General features: G+C 40.3%; 1 protein-coding gene across 1 annotated transcript in view; it reads right to left on the reverse strand.

Moving 5' to 3' along the window:
- Positions 1-12,007, reverse strand: part of LOC116438291 — a 37,917-nt gene extending 25,910 nt beyond the window's left edge. The window contains exons 1-3 of the mRNA XM_032097131.1: positions 11,912-12,007; positions 5,679-5,858; positions 5,355-5,484 (exon numbers count right to left, since the gene is read on the reverse strand). Of these exons, the coding sequence (XP_031953022.1) occupies positions 5,355-5,484; positions 5,679-5,858; positions 11,912-12,007 (406 nt within the window). The remainder of the gene's footprint in view (positions 1-5,354; positions 5,485-5,678; positions 5,859-11,911) is intronic.
- Between the last annotated feature and the right edge of the window lie 1,355 nt (positions 12,008-13,362).

Genomic DNA, 13,362 nt, shown 5'->3' on the forward strand with positions numbered 1-13,362 from the left:
ACCCCGAAATAGGTAACAATACTACAGACTGAAAATTTTGTTACAAGACTGTGCAAGATCTTGAACTATTATTTGGAAAACTGTTAAAAATTTTCAGTGGCGCTCTCTAGAATTTTACAATACAGCTGTGAACAAATGGAAAGTAGAGAAAAAGGAAAAAAATCAGTGGACAATTTGTTTAGAAATATTTATGGATTTCCAACTTCTGCCTGGGTGATATAGAAGAAGAACACCATGTCAGAGACAGAGCATGCTGAGTGCTCGTCACTGAACAGCACTCAGAATGTCTGCTGCACTGTCACGAGAAAAGAGCAGTCCTTTCTACAACACCATGCTTCAAGTAAAACTAAACAATGCAATATGTCTAATGTTATTTTTGTCAGAAAGCATGAACTCTTCTTAAAAGGAAGCAAAAACACATTTTGAAGATTATTTACAATATTTTTCTCTTGCTTTTCTCACCATCCTTTTCATCTCCCTTTCATTGTTAGTATTCATTTGTTTTTGGTATGTTTCTTTCTACTTGTCCAGTTAAGGTGTCTGGGCTACATTTTATACTTTTTCTATATATTCATAAAATCCTATACATTCTGAGAAAGTTTATTTATCATAGTAATAAATAAATTCAACTGCTTTTGGGGTTACATTTTGGGCAGGGCAGATTTTCAATGCTTTCTTTGATACTCTATAGCCCTGTGTTTGACAGCTTCATCCAAATCATTTTCTAAAATATCACCTGTGGTTTCCCTTGTTTTGGTAGTACTAATTTATGCAGAAAACTCTCATGTGAAGTTTCTTATAAAAGCTACACAAACCTTTCATAGTCTGCTGTTTAAATTTCATAAATGAAAAGATAGGGTTCACATTACATTCTTCTGGTGAAATTTCAGCCTTTCACCTATTACAAGTGTCTTCTGATTTTAACATACTTTAAAAAGCATTGATTTTACCATTATGCATTTGTTCTGCAAAGTTTTATGTATGTGAGTGCTTAAAACCACTGGTTCAATATTAGCCATAAAGAAAAAGCTTTATTGTATCAGAATCTTGCTCAGAATATGAATCAGATTTCCACAACTGTGCAGCATAAATAACTGCTTTCAACACATCCAACTGGTACAGGTTCATGGTATGTGTACATTACCAGTCTCTGGTCAAAGTATAGGACAAAGTATTTTTATTACATCATTGGGATTCTCATCTTCCTCCCTTTATTGTAAGTAAATTGAACTGAATCAAATAATTGTAGCATAAATCTGAACCTTGTTTTATGAATCAGAATCAGGCTTACTTCTACAAAGGATGACACTATCCTTTGCAGATTGTTGAATACAATTTGCTTCAATGACTTTAGCTAGTCATTTCTCATGTGCTCTCCAGTCTTGCACTTCAGTGTAATCTTCCTTTTTCCCTTAACCTGTCATATTAGATATTTTTTCCTATTTATCTGTACAATGGAAAATCAGCTAGACTATATGCTGTGACTATTTCTTAATAGGGAAATATAAATCAGTGCCTATCTGGCTTTTGAACTCACACAAGTGGAGAAATCCAACTTAGTGAACTTAAAATGTCACACAAATTCATTTCCTGACTTATTGGAATGCTTATGGTCTATTACTAATGTCAGCCAAAAGCGGGCTTTCCTTCTAGTGTTTAATTTTGTGCCTACTCTTTAATTTTGTAGGGGTGTTTAAATTTTATATTCATCTTCATTGTGCATACAGAAGTACAGAAGTACTCAGCTGTCAGAGGAAATCAAATTTTGCAAGCTCCTTGAACTTTGTATGTATCACAGACTTTTATCTAGCAAAAAAGTTGCAGTGCTAGATATGGATTCTAATATAAAATTTGTAGAGTGTGTTTTAGTCTGGCCATTTTAAGATATCTCATTTGCTGATGCAAATAATTCTAGGCCCAATTTAGATAATTTGACATAGAAGTATCCCATGAATTTGGAAAAACATCTATCTGGATGTCAAGTAACTGTGTACATCAGTTATTTAGGCTCATAATTTTATACTTACAAGAAAGATATAATTTTAATAATTCTGTCACCATTATCTCTAGGTTGATTTTTTATTTGCTTCTGATCCATCTTTCGTTGCCATGCTTTATTGGAAAGTATTTGTTCTACATCCCCTTGTTAGCTGGGCTACCATTATAAATCAGTGTTATTTCCCAACTGCTTTTCCTAAAATCACTGGGGGTTGTTTGGAATTTCTGGTGTCAAACATGTTGGAGACTGTTAAACACACAGCTTAAATGTGTGTTAGTGTTCTAGTGACAAGAGAAAATAGAATTGGAGAAGTTGAGGGGGTGGAGGGGCAGGAAGTACCCTCTGTGTTTTCTTTGTTAGTAAAAGAAAAATATTTATACACCAAGTATATGTACTTCTGCTTTAACAGCATATAGACTAAGTACTGTGACTATTTCTTAACAAGGAAAAATAAATCAGTGTCTTCCTGGCTTAGATGACACCTATGTCATACATTAGGCAGGGATGTCTGAAGAATGAATTAAAGCCATTAGCATCTCTTCATTCATATTGTTTCACTACTAGTTGTCCTGGGTTGCAGTGTATTCTATTAGCATCCTCATGAGCTGGTGAAATCAGGTGGGGCAGTGTTTTCCTTGCCTCCTGGCCCCAGACTATCTTTCTGTTAATGGCCCATCATTGTGCTGCCGAATGACTCAGAGATAACTCCCTCTGGACTATCTTCTGTTAATGAGCCTAATCAACACTTGGCCTCATGACTCATTACCCCATTGTGAGATGCTCCACCCAGAGGGAGGAACCAAGCATCCCATCCTGGATATAATCTGAGATTCTGAACACCAGAAACAACCCTTCCACTGGATTTCCAGTGGACAGGAGCTACACAGCCACCACTGGACTTTCTGAGGAAGAGCAGACCCTTTGTTTCTACAGGATCACTGCCTCAGGAGGACTGCAGCCACCATTCTACCGGACTGCTACCACCACCCTGACTAACAGGGTGTCAGGTTGTATCTTGACTCTGTCAGTTTAACCTAGTGTTATCTGCTTTTATTTTTTTCCTTCCCCCCTCCTTTTATTTCCCTATTAAATTGTTATTCTGACTTAGTGTCTCCCACTGGTTTGTTTTCAAACTAGTACACTAGTCTATTTCTTGGCACAGTGCATACCAACTAGTATGTTTGAAGGACAGACAACAAAAAACAGGGAGGAGTGGTTGGTAGACAAGGTGCTTGTGCTGTGATTCAGAGGGACCAGGAAGGGCTGGAGAAAGTGGCTAGCAGAAAGCTCATAAAATTCAACAAGAGGAAGTGAGAAGCCTTGCACCTGGGGAGGAATGTGAGTGACCAAGACACAGACCCAGACCAGCAGAGGATCTGAATCATTTATTCAAAGGAATGAGCTGGTTTTATACACTTTTCTAAGGCACAGTATTTCCTTACATGGTAATTCTCACTATGTGACCTATCCCATGTTGCTACATCAGCAACACACTTTCTCAATGTCCTTCTGTGGGGTGATCACTCGCTGTTCACCCATCTGTCAGCTCCCAGCAGGCTCCTCTCTGTAGGGCTCTGCCGTGTGACACCTCCCCCCAGGGTCCGGTGGAGACAAACCTCTCTGTGCTGCCATGTGCTCCTTTGTGCTGCCATGTGCCTCTGCAGGCGTGTCCCACAGCCTGCAGATCAACTCCATCCCATCTCTTCCCACAGAGGAACACCACCAGCCACCAGAAAACACTGGAGGCTGACCCATTCTTTGCAGGGCTGCTAAAAAAGCACTGGCAGGCTGTCTTGGCAGGCAAAAAGTTGACCATGAGCCAGTGGAGTGTTGTCATGGTGAAGGTGGCCAGTAGTGTGCTGTCGGAGAGTCAGCAGCAGTGTGAGGGAGGTCATCTTTACTCAGCAGAGGAGGGCTGTGAAGCTGACTAATGAACAGAATGTCTCATGAGGAAAGCCTGGGGGAGATGCGACCTTTTTGGATAAAAGAAAGCTTAGCAGGAGATCTTATTAATACCCAAAGAGAAGGTATAAAGAAGATGGCACAAGGCTTTTCTCACTGACAAAACAAGAGGCAATAAGCACAAAACCACCATGAAATTCTGTTTGAAGACAAGAAATCTGCTGTTGTTTTTGTTGCAAGCCTGGATTAAATTCTGACACAAGTTCCCCAGAGAGTGTTTAGAATCTCAGTTCTTGAAGCTATTCAAAATGTGACCAGACACAGCCCTGACAAACCTGCTCTCACTGACCCTGCTTGAGCAGGGTGTTTGGAATAGATAACATCGCATGAGGTCTACTTTCAACAATGTGATTCTGTGAAGCACAGTTTAGGGAAGTGTAACAGATCCTCCCAATGGGCAGTATCTATGAAACTGCACTATTTTAGGTTCTTTCACCTCTCTGTAGTCCTTTACCAGTATATTTGCTATTTTCAACACATCTCTATGCATGGGAATGCAACATCCCAGGGCAGGAAATTAATGCAATAAAATGATAACCCTGGTGGGCAGTGCAGTAAAAAGTACTTATCACTGACGATGCCTCGGCCTCTCTCCAGAATCCCTGGAAAACTGCTTCGCAGAAAAGGACCTGGCAGTGCTGGTCGATAGCTGCCTGGACATGAGCCAACAGTGTGCCCAGGTTGCCAAGAAGCCCAAGAGCATCATGGCTTGAATCAGAAATACTGTGTCCAGCAGGACCAGGATGATGACCGTCCCTTTTACTCAGCACTGGTGAGGCCACACCTTGAATTCTGTGCTCAGTTTTGGGCCTCTCATGACACAGAGGACATTGAGGTACTGGAAAGGGTCCAGGGAAAGGCAATGGAGCTGCTGAAGGGTCTGGAGCACAAGACTAATGAGGAGCAGCTGAAGGACCTGGGGGTGTTTAGCCTGGAACAAAGGAACCAGGGGGAACCTTGTCTCTCTCCACAGCTGCCTGAGAGGAGGTTGTATCCAGGTGGGAGTCAGTCTCTTCTCCAAGGTAACAAGTGATGGAACAAGAGGAAATTATCTCAGATTGTGTTCTTCATGGAAAGGGTTGTCAAGCACAAACAGGCTGCTCACCATTGGCTGGCTCACCATTCCCAGGGGTATTTCAAAGATATGCAGATGTGGTTCTGATAAACATGGTTTAGCGGTAGACTTGACAGTGCTGGATTAATGGTTGGGCTCAATCTTAAAGGTCTTTTCAAACCTAAATAATTCTATGAATCAATGATTCAATATTGGGGCTTTTTGTTGCGTTGGGTTTTTTTTAACCTGCTTTTGCTTATTATAATTTACAATATATAATGATATTACTGCTACAGTTGGGTGGCAAAGAAACTTTCAGGGTGCAAAAATCTTTCTTACCTTCTTCACAGGAGTCTGCAGGACCCGATGGGATGCATCCCAGAGTCCTGAGGGAATTGGCTGTTGTAGTTGCCAAGCTGCTCTCCGTGGTATTTGAAAAGTCTTGGCAGTCAGGTGAAGTCCCAGGTGACTGGAAAAGAGAAACATTTGTATCCATTATTAAAAAGGGTAGAAACAAGAATCCTGAGAACTCTGATCTGTCAGCCTCTGTGCGAGGGAAGATCATAAACAGAATCTCCTAGAAACTCTACTAACACAGAGGACAAGGAGATGATTCCAGACAGCCAGTACAGTTTCACTGAGGGCGAGCTCTGCCTCACCAACCTGGTTGCCTTCTAAGACAGGGTCACTCCAACAGTTGACAAGGGAGGAGCTACAGATGTCATTTATCTGGACTGCTGTAAGGTCTTTGACACAGTTCCTCACAACATCCTTCTCTGTAAATTGGACAGATTTGGATTTGATAAGTGTACTGTTAGATGGATAAGAAAGGGGTTGGATGATCTCATGCAAAGGATGGTGGTCTATGGCTCAGAGTCCTGATGGGCATCAGAGACAAGTGGTGTCTCTCAGGAACTAGTGTTGTTAAATATCTTCATGAATGACACAGATGAAGAGATTGAGTGGACCCTCAGCAAGTCTGCAGATGACACCAGAGGGCCCTGGACAAGCTCAAGAAGTGGCCCATGGGAATCTCATGAGGTTTAACAAGGCCACATGCTGGTGCTGCATCTCAGTCAGGACAACCCCTGGTGCCAACCCAGGCTGGGCATGAACAGATCGAGAGCAGCCCTGCCCAGAAGGACTTGGGGGTGCTGGGGTGAGAGCTGGACATGAGCCAGCCATGGGCACTCCCAGCCCAGAAAGCCAAGTGTGTCCTGGGCTGCATCCAAAGCCCCGTGGGCAGCAGGGGAGGGAGGGGATTCTGCCCCTCTGCCCTGCTCTGGTGAGACCCCACCTGCAGAGCTGCCTCCAGCTCTGGGGTCCCAGCACAGGAAGGACATGGAGCTGTTGGAGAGGTGATCAGAGGGATGGAGCACCTCTGCTATAAGGAAAGGCTGAGAGAATTGGGATTGTTCAGCCTGAAGAAGAGAAGGATTAGGGGTGACCTAATTGTGGCCTTCCAGTACCTGAAGGAAGCTAACAAGAAAGATAAGACGGACTATTTGCAAGGGCATGGAGTGACATGACAAGGGGGAATGGCTTCAAACTGAAATGGGGTAGGTTTAGATTAGATATGAGGAAGAAATTCCTTACCATGAGGGTGGTGAGATACTGGAATAGATTGTCCAGAGAAGTTATGGAAGATCCAGCCCTGGAAGTTTTCAAGGCCAAGTTGGATGGAACTCTGAGCATCCTGATCTACTGGAAGATGTCCCTGCCCATGGCAGTGGGGCTGGAACCAGATGATCCTAAAGGTCCCTTCCAACCCAAATCATTCTATGATTCTAACTAGATAAAACTAGAAAAGTATAATTGGACTGTTCTCTAACATTATAGATTAAAAAAAAAACCAACCAAGCAGAAGTAGGAAACTAATCTTTATATGGTTTTTTCTAAGAATTATCATCTTTAATTCCATTTTATAATTTTTAATCCTAATGGTAGGTAATACAGAAACCGCTTCCTGTGACCAGCATGTATATGATGCAGTGTCATTGAAACCCTCCTAAACTGTTTGAGGATAGATGTTGATGTACACCACTGTTCACAAGTTTGAGAATAGTGTCTTTTTTTTCCTTTGTTGTATTCAGTTCATGCAGATAATGTTCTGGATTGTGTTCATCTTAACCTATGAAAAAAAATTAGAATCCATTCAGAAAGCAGTAAAAGATTTCTGTTTTCATCTTAGAAAATATTTTTTTCATCATCAATAATAAGAATGAGAGCTGCTTGAGTGATAAGTAAGTAACTAAGATTTGGACCATTTTTTGCCGTGAGTACAAACCTCAACTAACTAGAAAACAAATACAAGAAATCTAAAAATTCTACTTATACTGTACTTGAAAATCTATAGAAGATAAGCACATCTCATAAGTCTTGACTGAATGAATTTTAGCTCAGCTAGCATTTTCACTCCTGAGATAAATATATATGCATTTTATTATGTTTTTCTGCAGCATATAAATCAATACAAAATATGGTCATTAGGGGCTTGGCAGTATTTACTCCAATTTTTCATTTGACTACTAACTAACAATTTATTAGTTGTTATTATTGTAACTAACTTTTTGCTTTTGGAATACAGAGAACATCAAAGATAACTAGAAAGACCATGTTTTCAGATGATCTCCTTATATGAATGTTTATTTGTTCTGTGTTGTTCTGGTTCGCTTAAATGACATTCATTTTTCTCTGTTGTTTAGTTTTGTTTTTTTCTTTTATGATTGTTGACACGGATAAATTTGAAAGAATTTAAATATATTCCATTTCTTGGTTTAGATTTATTCAGATATGCAATTATGTTGTGTTATTCTTTCATGCATTTCTTATCTGAATCCTGCAGCCTTTTATTGTTTGTCACTCTCATTTTTCCATATTTTTTTAATCCATCTTATTCTTTAACCAAGAAACATGCAAGATAAAACTTTCTCAAAAAACAAATTGCAGTAATACACAGTAAAACACGACTGTTTTTCAGCACCTTCCTGCTTCCTATATTCCTAAATTGTCAAATTTTAACCCACAGTCTGAAGAATCATATTTGCTTTTTAAACTTAATCATAAGACACCAGACAGGTAATTGGCACAGTACTTGAAATAGCAAGTTATATGTTATTATATCAGTGTCAGTTCTCAATGGCATTAATTTACTGCTGTGACACTAAGAATCCCTGGAGCTTCACATCCTAAACATTTTCCCTTGTCTCTGATATAAGGAAGTGCACTTAAGACTTATGAAATCAAGCTAGTATTCCCAAATAAACCTTTTTGAATTTTTCCTTTTACAGGAATTAAAGAGATATGTTTTATCTTGTCTCCAATAGTAACTAGGATTTCTTTGGTCTTAAGGCAGGTATTTTCACCCAAATCACTTCAGTGGTGATAAAGAGTTACCTGCCTTTCTCATATAACCAATGGAAATTTTCTTTATACTGGACTAGGAGAAGTCCATTCTCTTTAAAGTCTTATGGTGTGACCAAGCAAAAACATACTAGGAGAGCAAAATACTTGTGATTATTTTTATTCTTTAATGAACCTCAAGTATGCCAAACATTTTCCTAAAACAGAAACAAACACAAACTCCAGTTTCTTTTCTGAAAGAGAATTGCTTTCTAACTCTGAAAAATTTATAATCTAAAATATCTACAGAAGTTGCAGCACTCTGAGATATATCTTAATACAACTGAATTGTTATATTGTATAGGTTATCTTAATGTAATAGAATTGGTATAGTCTGAGCACCAGTCCTTCCTGCAGTCCCTTTTTAGTAAGGTTCTGCATAAATGAGGCAATAAAACAGGGACACAACTATTAATGACACACTACAAGATAGGCAACAATTAGAGGGGTGGGGGAAAGAGAAAAAAATTTATACAATCACTATTACTTTTTCTCCTAATTTTTCTGCTCCTCCTGAAGTTCTCAACGTATTCTCCATTTCTGTTTACATTAAAAGGCTTGTTGATTTGTTATTCATTTATTGATGGATGCTAATTGATATTGATCTCAATGCCTTGTTTATTATCAACTTCTGGTGAACAAATTATTCTAAGGTGATATAACTGGAGTGAATTGTGTTCCCAAAGGCAGAATCAATATACATAGTAAAGTCTGAAGAAACATTTCTGCTTTGAAGCACATCACAGTTAAGAAAGATTTATTTAGAAGGCATGGATAAAGACAGAGGAACAGAACACCTACAAAGAGATGGTAGGAATAGGAGCTATGACAGATTATCAGGAAAGAACAAGAGAAGGTTGCTGACACCACAGACAGCTTTAATTGGAAATCAACTCCTATCCTTCCCTGTCTGCAGTGCTGGATTTGTCTAGGATCAAAGAGTCATATACAGGGAAGATAAGATACTTCCTTACTCTTTTTGTAGCTTTGCAACTATTTAGCAAAAACCAACAGAGTTAGAAATAAAAACAGCAGTCAAAGCTGCACTTTACATTAAAGTAGAAAAACCCCTCTTATATATGTCCTGGTTTCAGTTGTGATGGAGTTGGTTTTCTTCCCAGTAGCTTGTCCAGTGCTGTGCTTTGTACTCAGTGTGAGAATCATGTTGAGAACACTCTGATGTTTTGGCTTTTGCTAAGCAGTGTTTTCCCAGGGTCAGGGACTCATCAGTGTCTCATGCTCTGCCAGTGAGGGGCTGCACAAGAAGCTGGGAGGAATCACAGCCAGGACAGGTGACCTGAGTGAGCCAAAGGGATATTCCAACACCATAAAATGTCATGACCAGCATATAAAGTGGTTTGTAGGGTAAACCATAGCAGCTGGTAGGGAGAGGACAAGTCCTGCTCGGAGACTTGCTGGGCAATGGCCAGTGGGTGGTGAGCAACTGTATTGTGCATTTCTCTGGGTTTTATTAATCTGTCTTTCTCTTTTTCATTGCAGTTGTTATTTTTATTATTATTTTGTTATCACTATTATTATCACAATTATCTTCTATTTATTTTGTCTAGTTTCAGTTATAAAACTATTCTTATCTCAACCCATGAGTTTTATTCATGTTTTTCAATCTCCTTCCCACCTCACCAAGAGAGTTGGAGGGGAGTCACTGATCAGCTGCCTGGTACTTAGCTGGCTGGGACAAAAGCATGACAATATGAGAAAGTGTGTGAAGATTATGTGTTAAATGATATCCAGCAGAAATGCATGAGCTCCTCTGTCATTCTGATTTGCTGCATCGTTGTTGGTACCTTTCTCCTGCAGGTCCTTGTCATTGCAAGTTTCCATTCCTCCACATTGTCTGTCCTTTCCATGTATGTTCTCTTCCTCCCCCTCCCTTGTGTATGTTTCATTGAAAGAATCTCTTGCTGTTTTGTGCAGGCTGTGGGTCCCCTACAGACGGCACTTGGAACCATAAACTCTAACTCCTTCTCAGCCATGCAGTTTATATTATAAGCAAAATCTCTGAAAACTGAACACTGAATAAATTGTCTGGAGGCTTTGTTGTCTAGTCACAACTGAGAAGAGACTACAGTCTGGAAACAGGGCATATTCATTTGTACAATATAAATTAGGGGAGTTTTACAATTACAGAAACTTGACTAACATCATATTAGAAATATAGTTATATTTCTGTGCTACTTTGACCATATTGAGGAGTTTTAGGACTGAATGGTGAAAAAAATTCTGTGAACACTGCTACTGCAATGTCATTGGTATGTGAGAGGTGTTTCCATGAAAAGCCACTTTTGTGGATGGACAGATTCTGAAGAAGGCTGGTCCTGTGCCAGAGAAGACCAGGGTAATAAAAGCAAGTCCTTCTTTGGAGATTCGTAAGCATAATGGAAAAGAAAGTAATATATTTACTGAGCAGTAATAGAATGCTTTCTAATAGCACTCAGATTGAAGTATTACCAAGTCCTTCTTAAGGACCAATGGAAATGATACGTCTGTGTGAATAGGAAAAGATTATTTTCTCCAGAAATAAAATGAATGATAAAATGGTTTATTACTGTTGCCAGAAAATTTATACTGACAAGTATACCCACATAATTCATTGCATTACAAAGAACATTGTATTGTCTTGCCAAAGAAAATCATCATTTTAATTTAAGATGAATTGTACTTTAGTAGCTGGTACAGACTTCATAGATCACAGATCTGAGTAATGAAACTGATTTAAAGAAAACAGCTACGACATTACTTTAACAATTACCTGATTAGAACAATTTAGCCCTTTATCAGGGTTGCTGGCATTTTGAGGAAGTCATTCTGCATGAACTGACTCATTTTACAAAAATAAAATACATTTCATAATATCAAGCTTTAAAGTTTAAGTATACCTCAAGGTATCCAAGTTGCTTCACATACTGAACGTAAAAAATAATTCTGTCATCCTGTGCTCTGGAAGAATTGTTCTAGAAAATTATGGTCCTTCTGGAGACATTTTAATCTCTCATTTTATTTGAATCATACAAAGCATATTACTATCAGAAAAAAATCCTCAAAGGATCTCACTTTGTTAAGTAGAAAAGGGCTGAGATAGTGCAGTACATGTTAGTGTAATGACATGATATGTAAAAAAGGAACTTTCTTAATCTCTTTCACCTAGGTGAAAGAGTGTGGTGTGAAATCTTTTCCACTAATACTAAAAAGGGTTTTAAAAAATACGTTAATGTCAAAAGGCAGTGTAGAAATAACATAGGCCTCTTACAGGATACGGATGGTCACCTCCCAAACAGGGACATAGACAAGGCAGAGACGTCTAATGTATTTTTATCCTCTGTCTTCACGACAGATGATGGACCAAGGGGGTCTTAGTGCCCTGAACTGGAGGACCATGACTGCAAGAATGACCAACTCCCAGTGGACTTGTGCAGGATCTGCTGTTACAGCCGAAACCCTACAACTCCATGGGCCCTAATAGGCTTCATCCATACATCCTCAAATAGCTGGCTGGTGTCATTGCAACTTTCAATGATTTTTGAGCAGTCTTGGGCATCTGGAGTCTCAAGCAACTGGAAGCTGGTGAACATTGTCCCAATTTTTAAGAAGGGCAAGAAGGAGGACCCTGAAAACTACAGGCCTGTCAGTCTGCTGTGGTTTGGGAATGGTACTCCCCAATTCAGTGCCTCCACTCAGACTCCTAAACCACACACTGCTCACTCAGTTCCCCTTCCCCTTTTTCTTCCTGCTTAGGCAGGATAGAGTTGAGAATCAGCAGCACAAAAGGTGAAGATCATGGGTTGAGATAATAACAGATTACTAGAAACAGCAATGAGATAAAACGAACAGTAACAGCAACAATACAAAAAGTACACAAAAGAGAGAGTGATTCACATGCATAAATGCTCACTGCAGGCCCTGAGACAGTGAACAGTGACAGACAGCTTTCCCCCTCCATTACATTTGGGTTTTTTACAACAGGCAGGCACACCCTTCTTCTCCAGAGAGTCCCTCTACCTCTGCCTCCCCACAGTGACATTAGGTGATATAGGATAACATCCTGTCCTGGCCACACCCTTTCAGTTACACCCCCTCCCAGCTACTGCAAAAAAATTAACCCTGTCCTGGCCAAAACCAGGACAAAATCTCTCTTCTGTTCCTAGTAAAATCATGGAAAAGCTTATTCTGGGAGCTTTTGAAAAACACCTGGAGGACAACACAGTCATCAATCACAGCCAACACAGTTTCATGAGAGGAAAAGTCCTGCTTATCAAACCTGATTTCCTCCTACAGCAGGGTAAACCACCTAGTTGAACAAGGGAAGCCAGCTGATGTAATCTTTCTGGATCTTGGCAAAGCCTTTCCAGACTGTCTCTCCCAGGATCCTTCTGGACAAGATGTCCAGCCCACAGCTGGATAACAGTGTTACACAATGGCTGAGCAACTGACTCACAGGTTGGACACAGAGGGTTATAGTGAATGGGGTGACATCTGAGTGGTGACCTGTCACTAGTGGGGTTCCACAGGGCTCTATCCTCAGACCTGTGCTCTTCAGCATCTTTATTAATGAACTGGAGAGAGGACTTGAAGGAACACTAAGTGTGACAAGACTAAATTGGTAGGAGCTGTCAACTTGCTGGAGGACAGGGAAGACCTGCAGAGAGGCCTTGAAAAATTGGAGTGATAGGCAATCACCAGCTGTATGGAGATTAACAAGGGCAAGTGTCAGATTCTGCACCGGGATGGGGCAACCCTGGATGTACAGACAGACTGGGGAATGAGAGCAGCAACGTGGAAACTGGGAGTCCTGGTCCCTGGCAAACTTAATTTGAGTCAGCAGTGCCCTGGCAGCCAGGAGGGCCAGCTGTGTCCTGGGGGGGATCAGGCACAGCATCGCCAGCTGGGCAAGGGAGGGGATTGTCCTGCTCTGCTCTGCACTGGGGTG

The sequence above is a fragment of the Corvus moneduloides genome, chromosome Z (assembly GCF_009650955.1).
Source record: "Corvus moneduloides isolate bCorMon1 chromosome Z, bCorMon1.pri, whole genome shotgun sequence".
Classification (NCBI taxonomy): domain Eukaryota; kingdom Metazoa; phylum Chordata; class Aves; order Passeriformes; family Corvidae; genus Corvus; species Corvus moneduloides.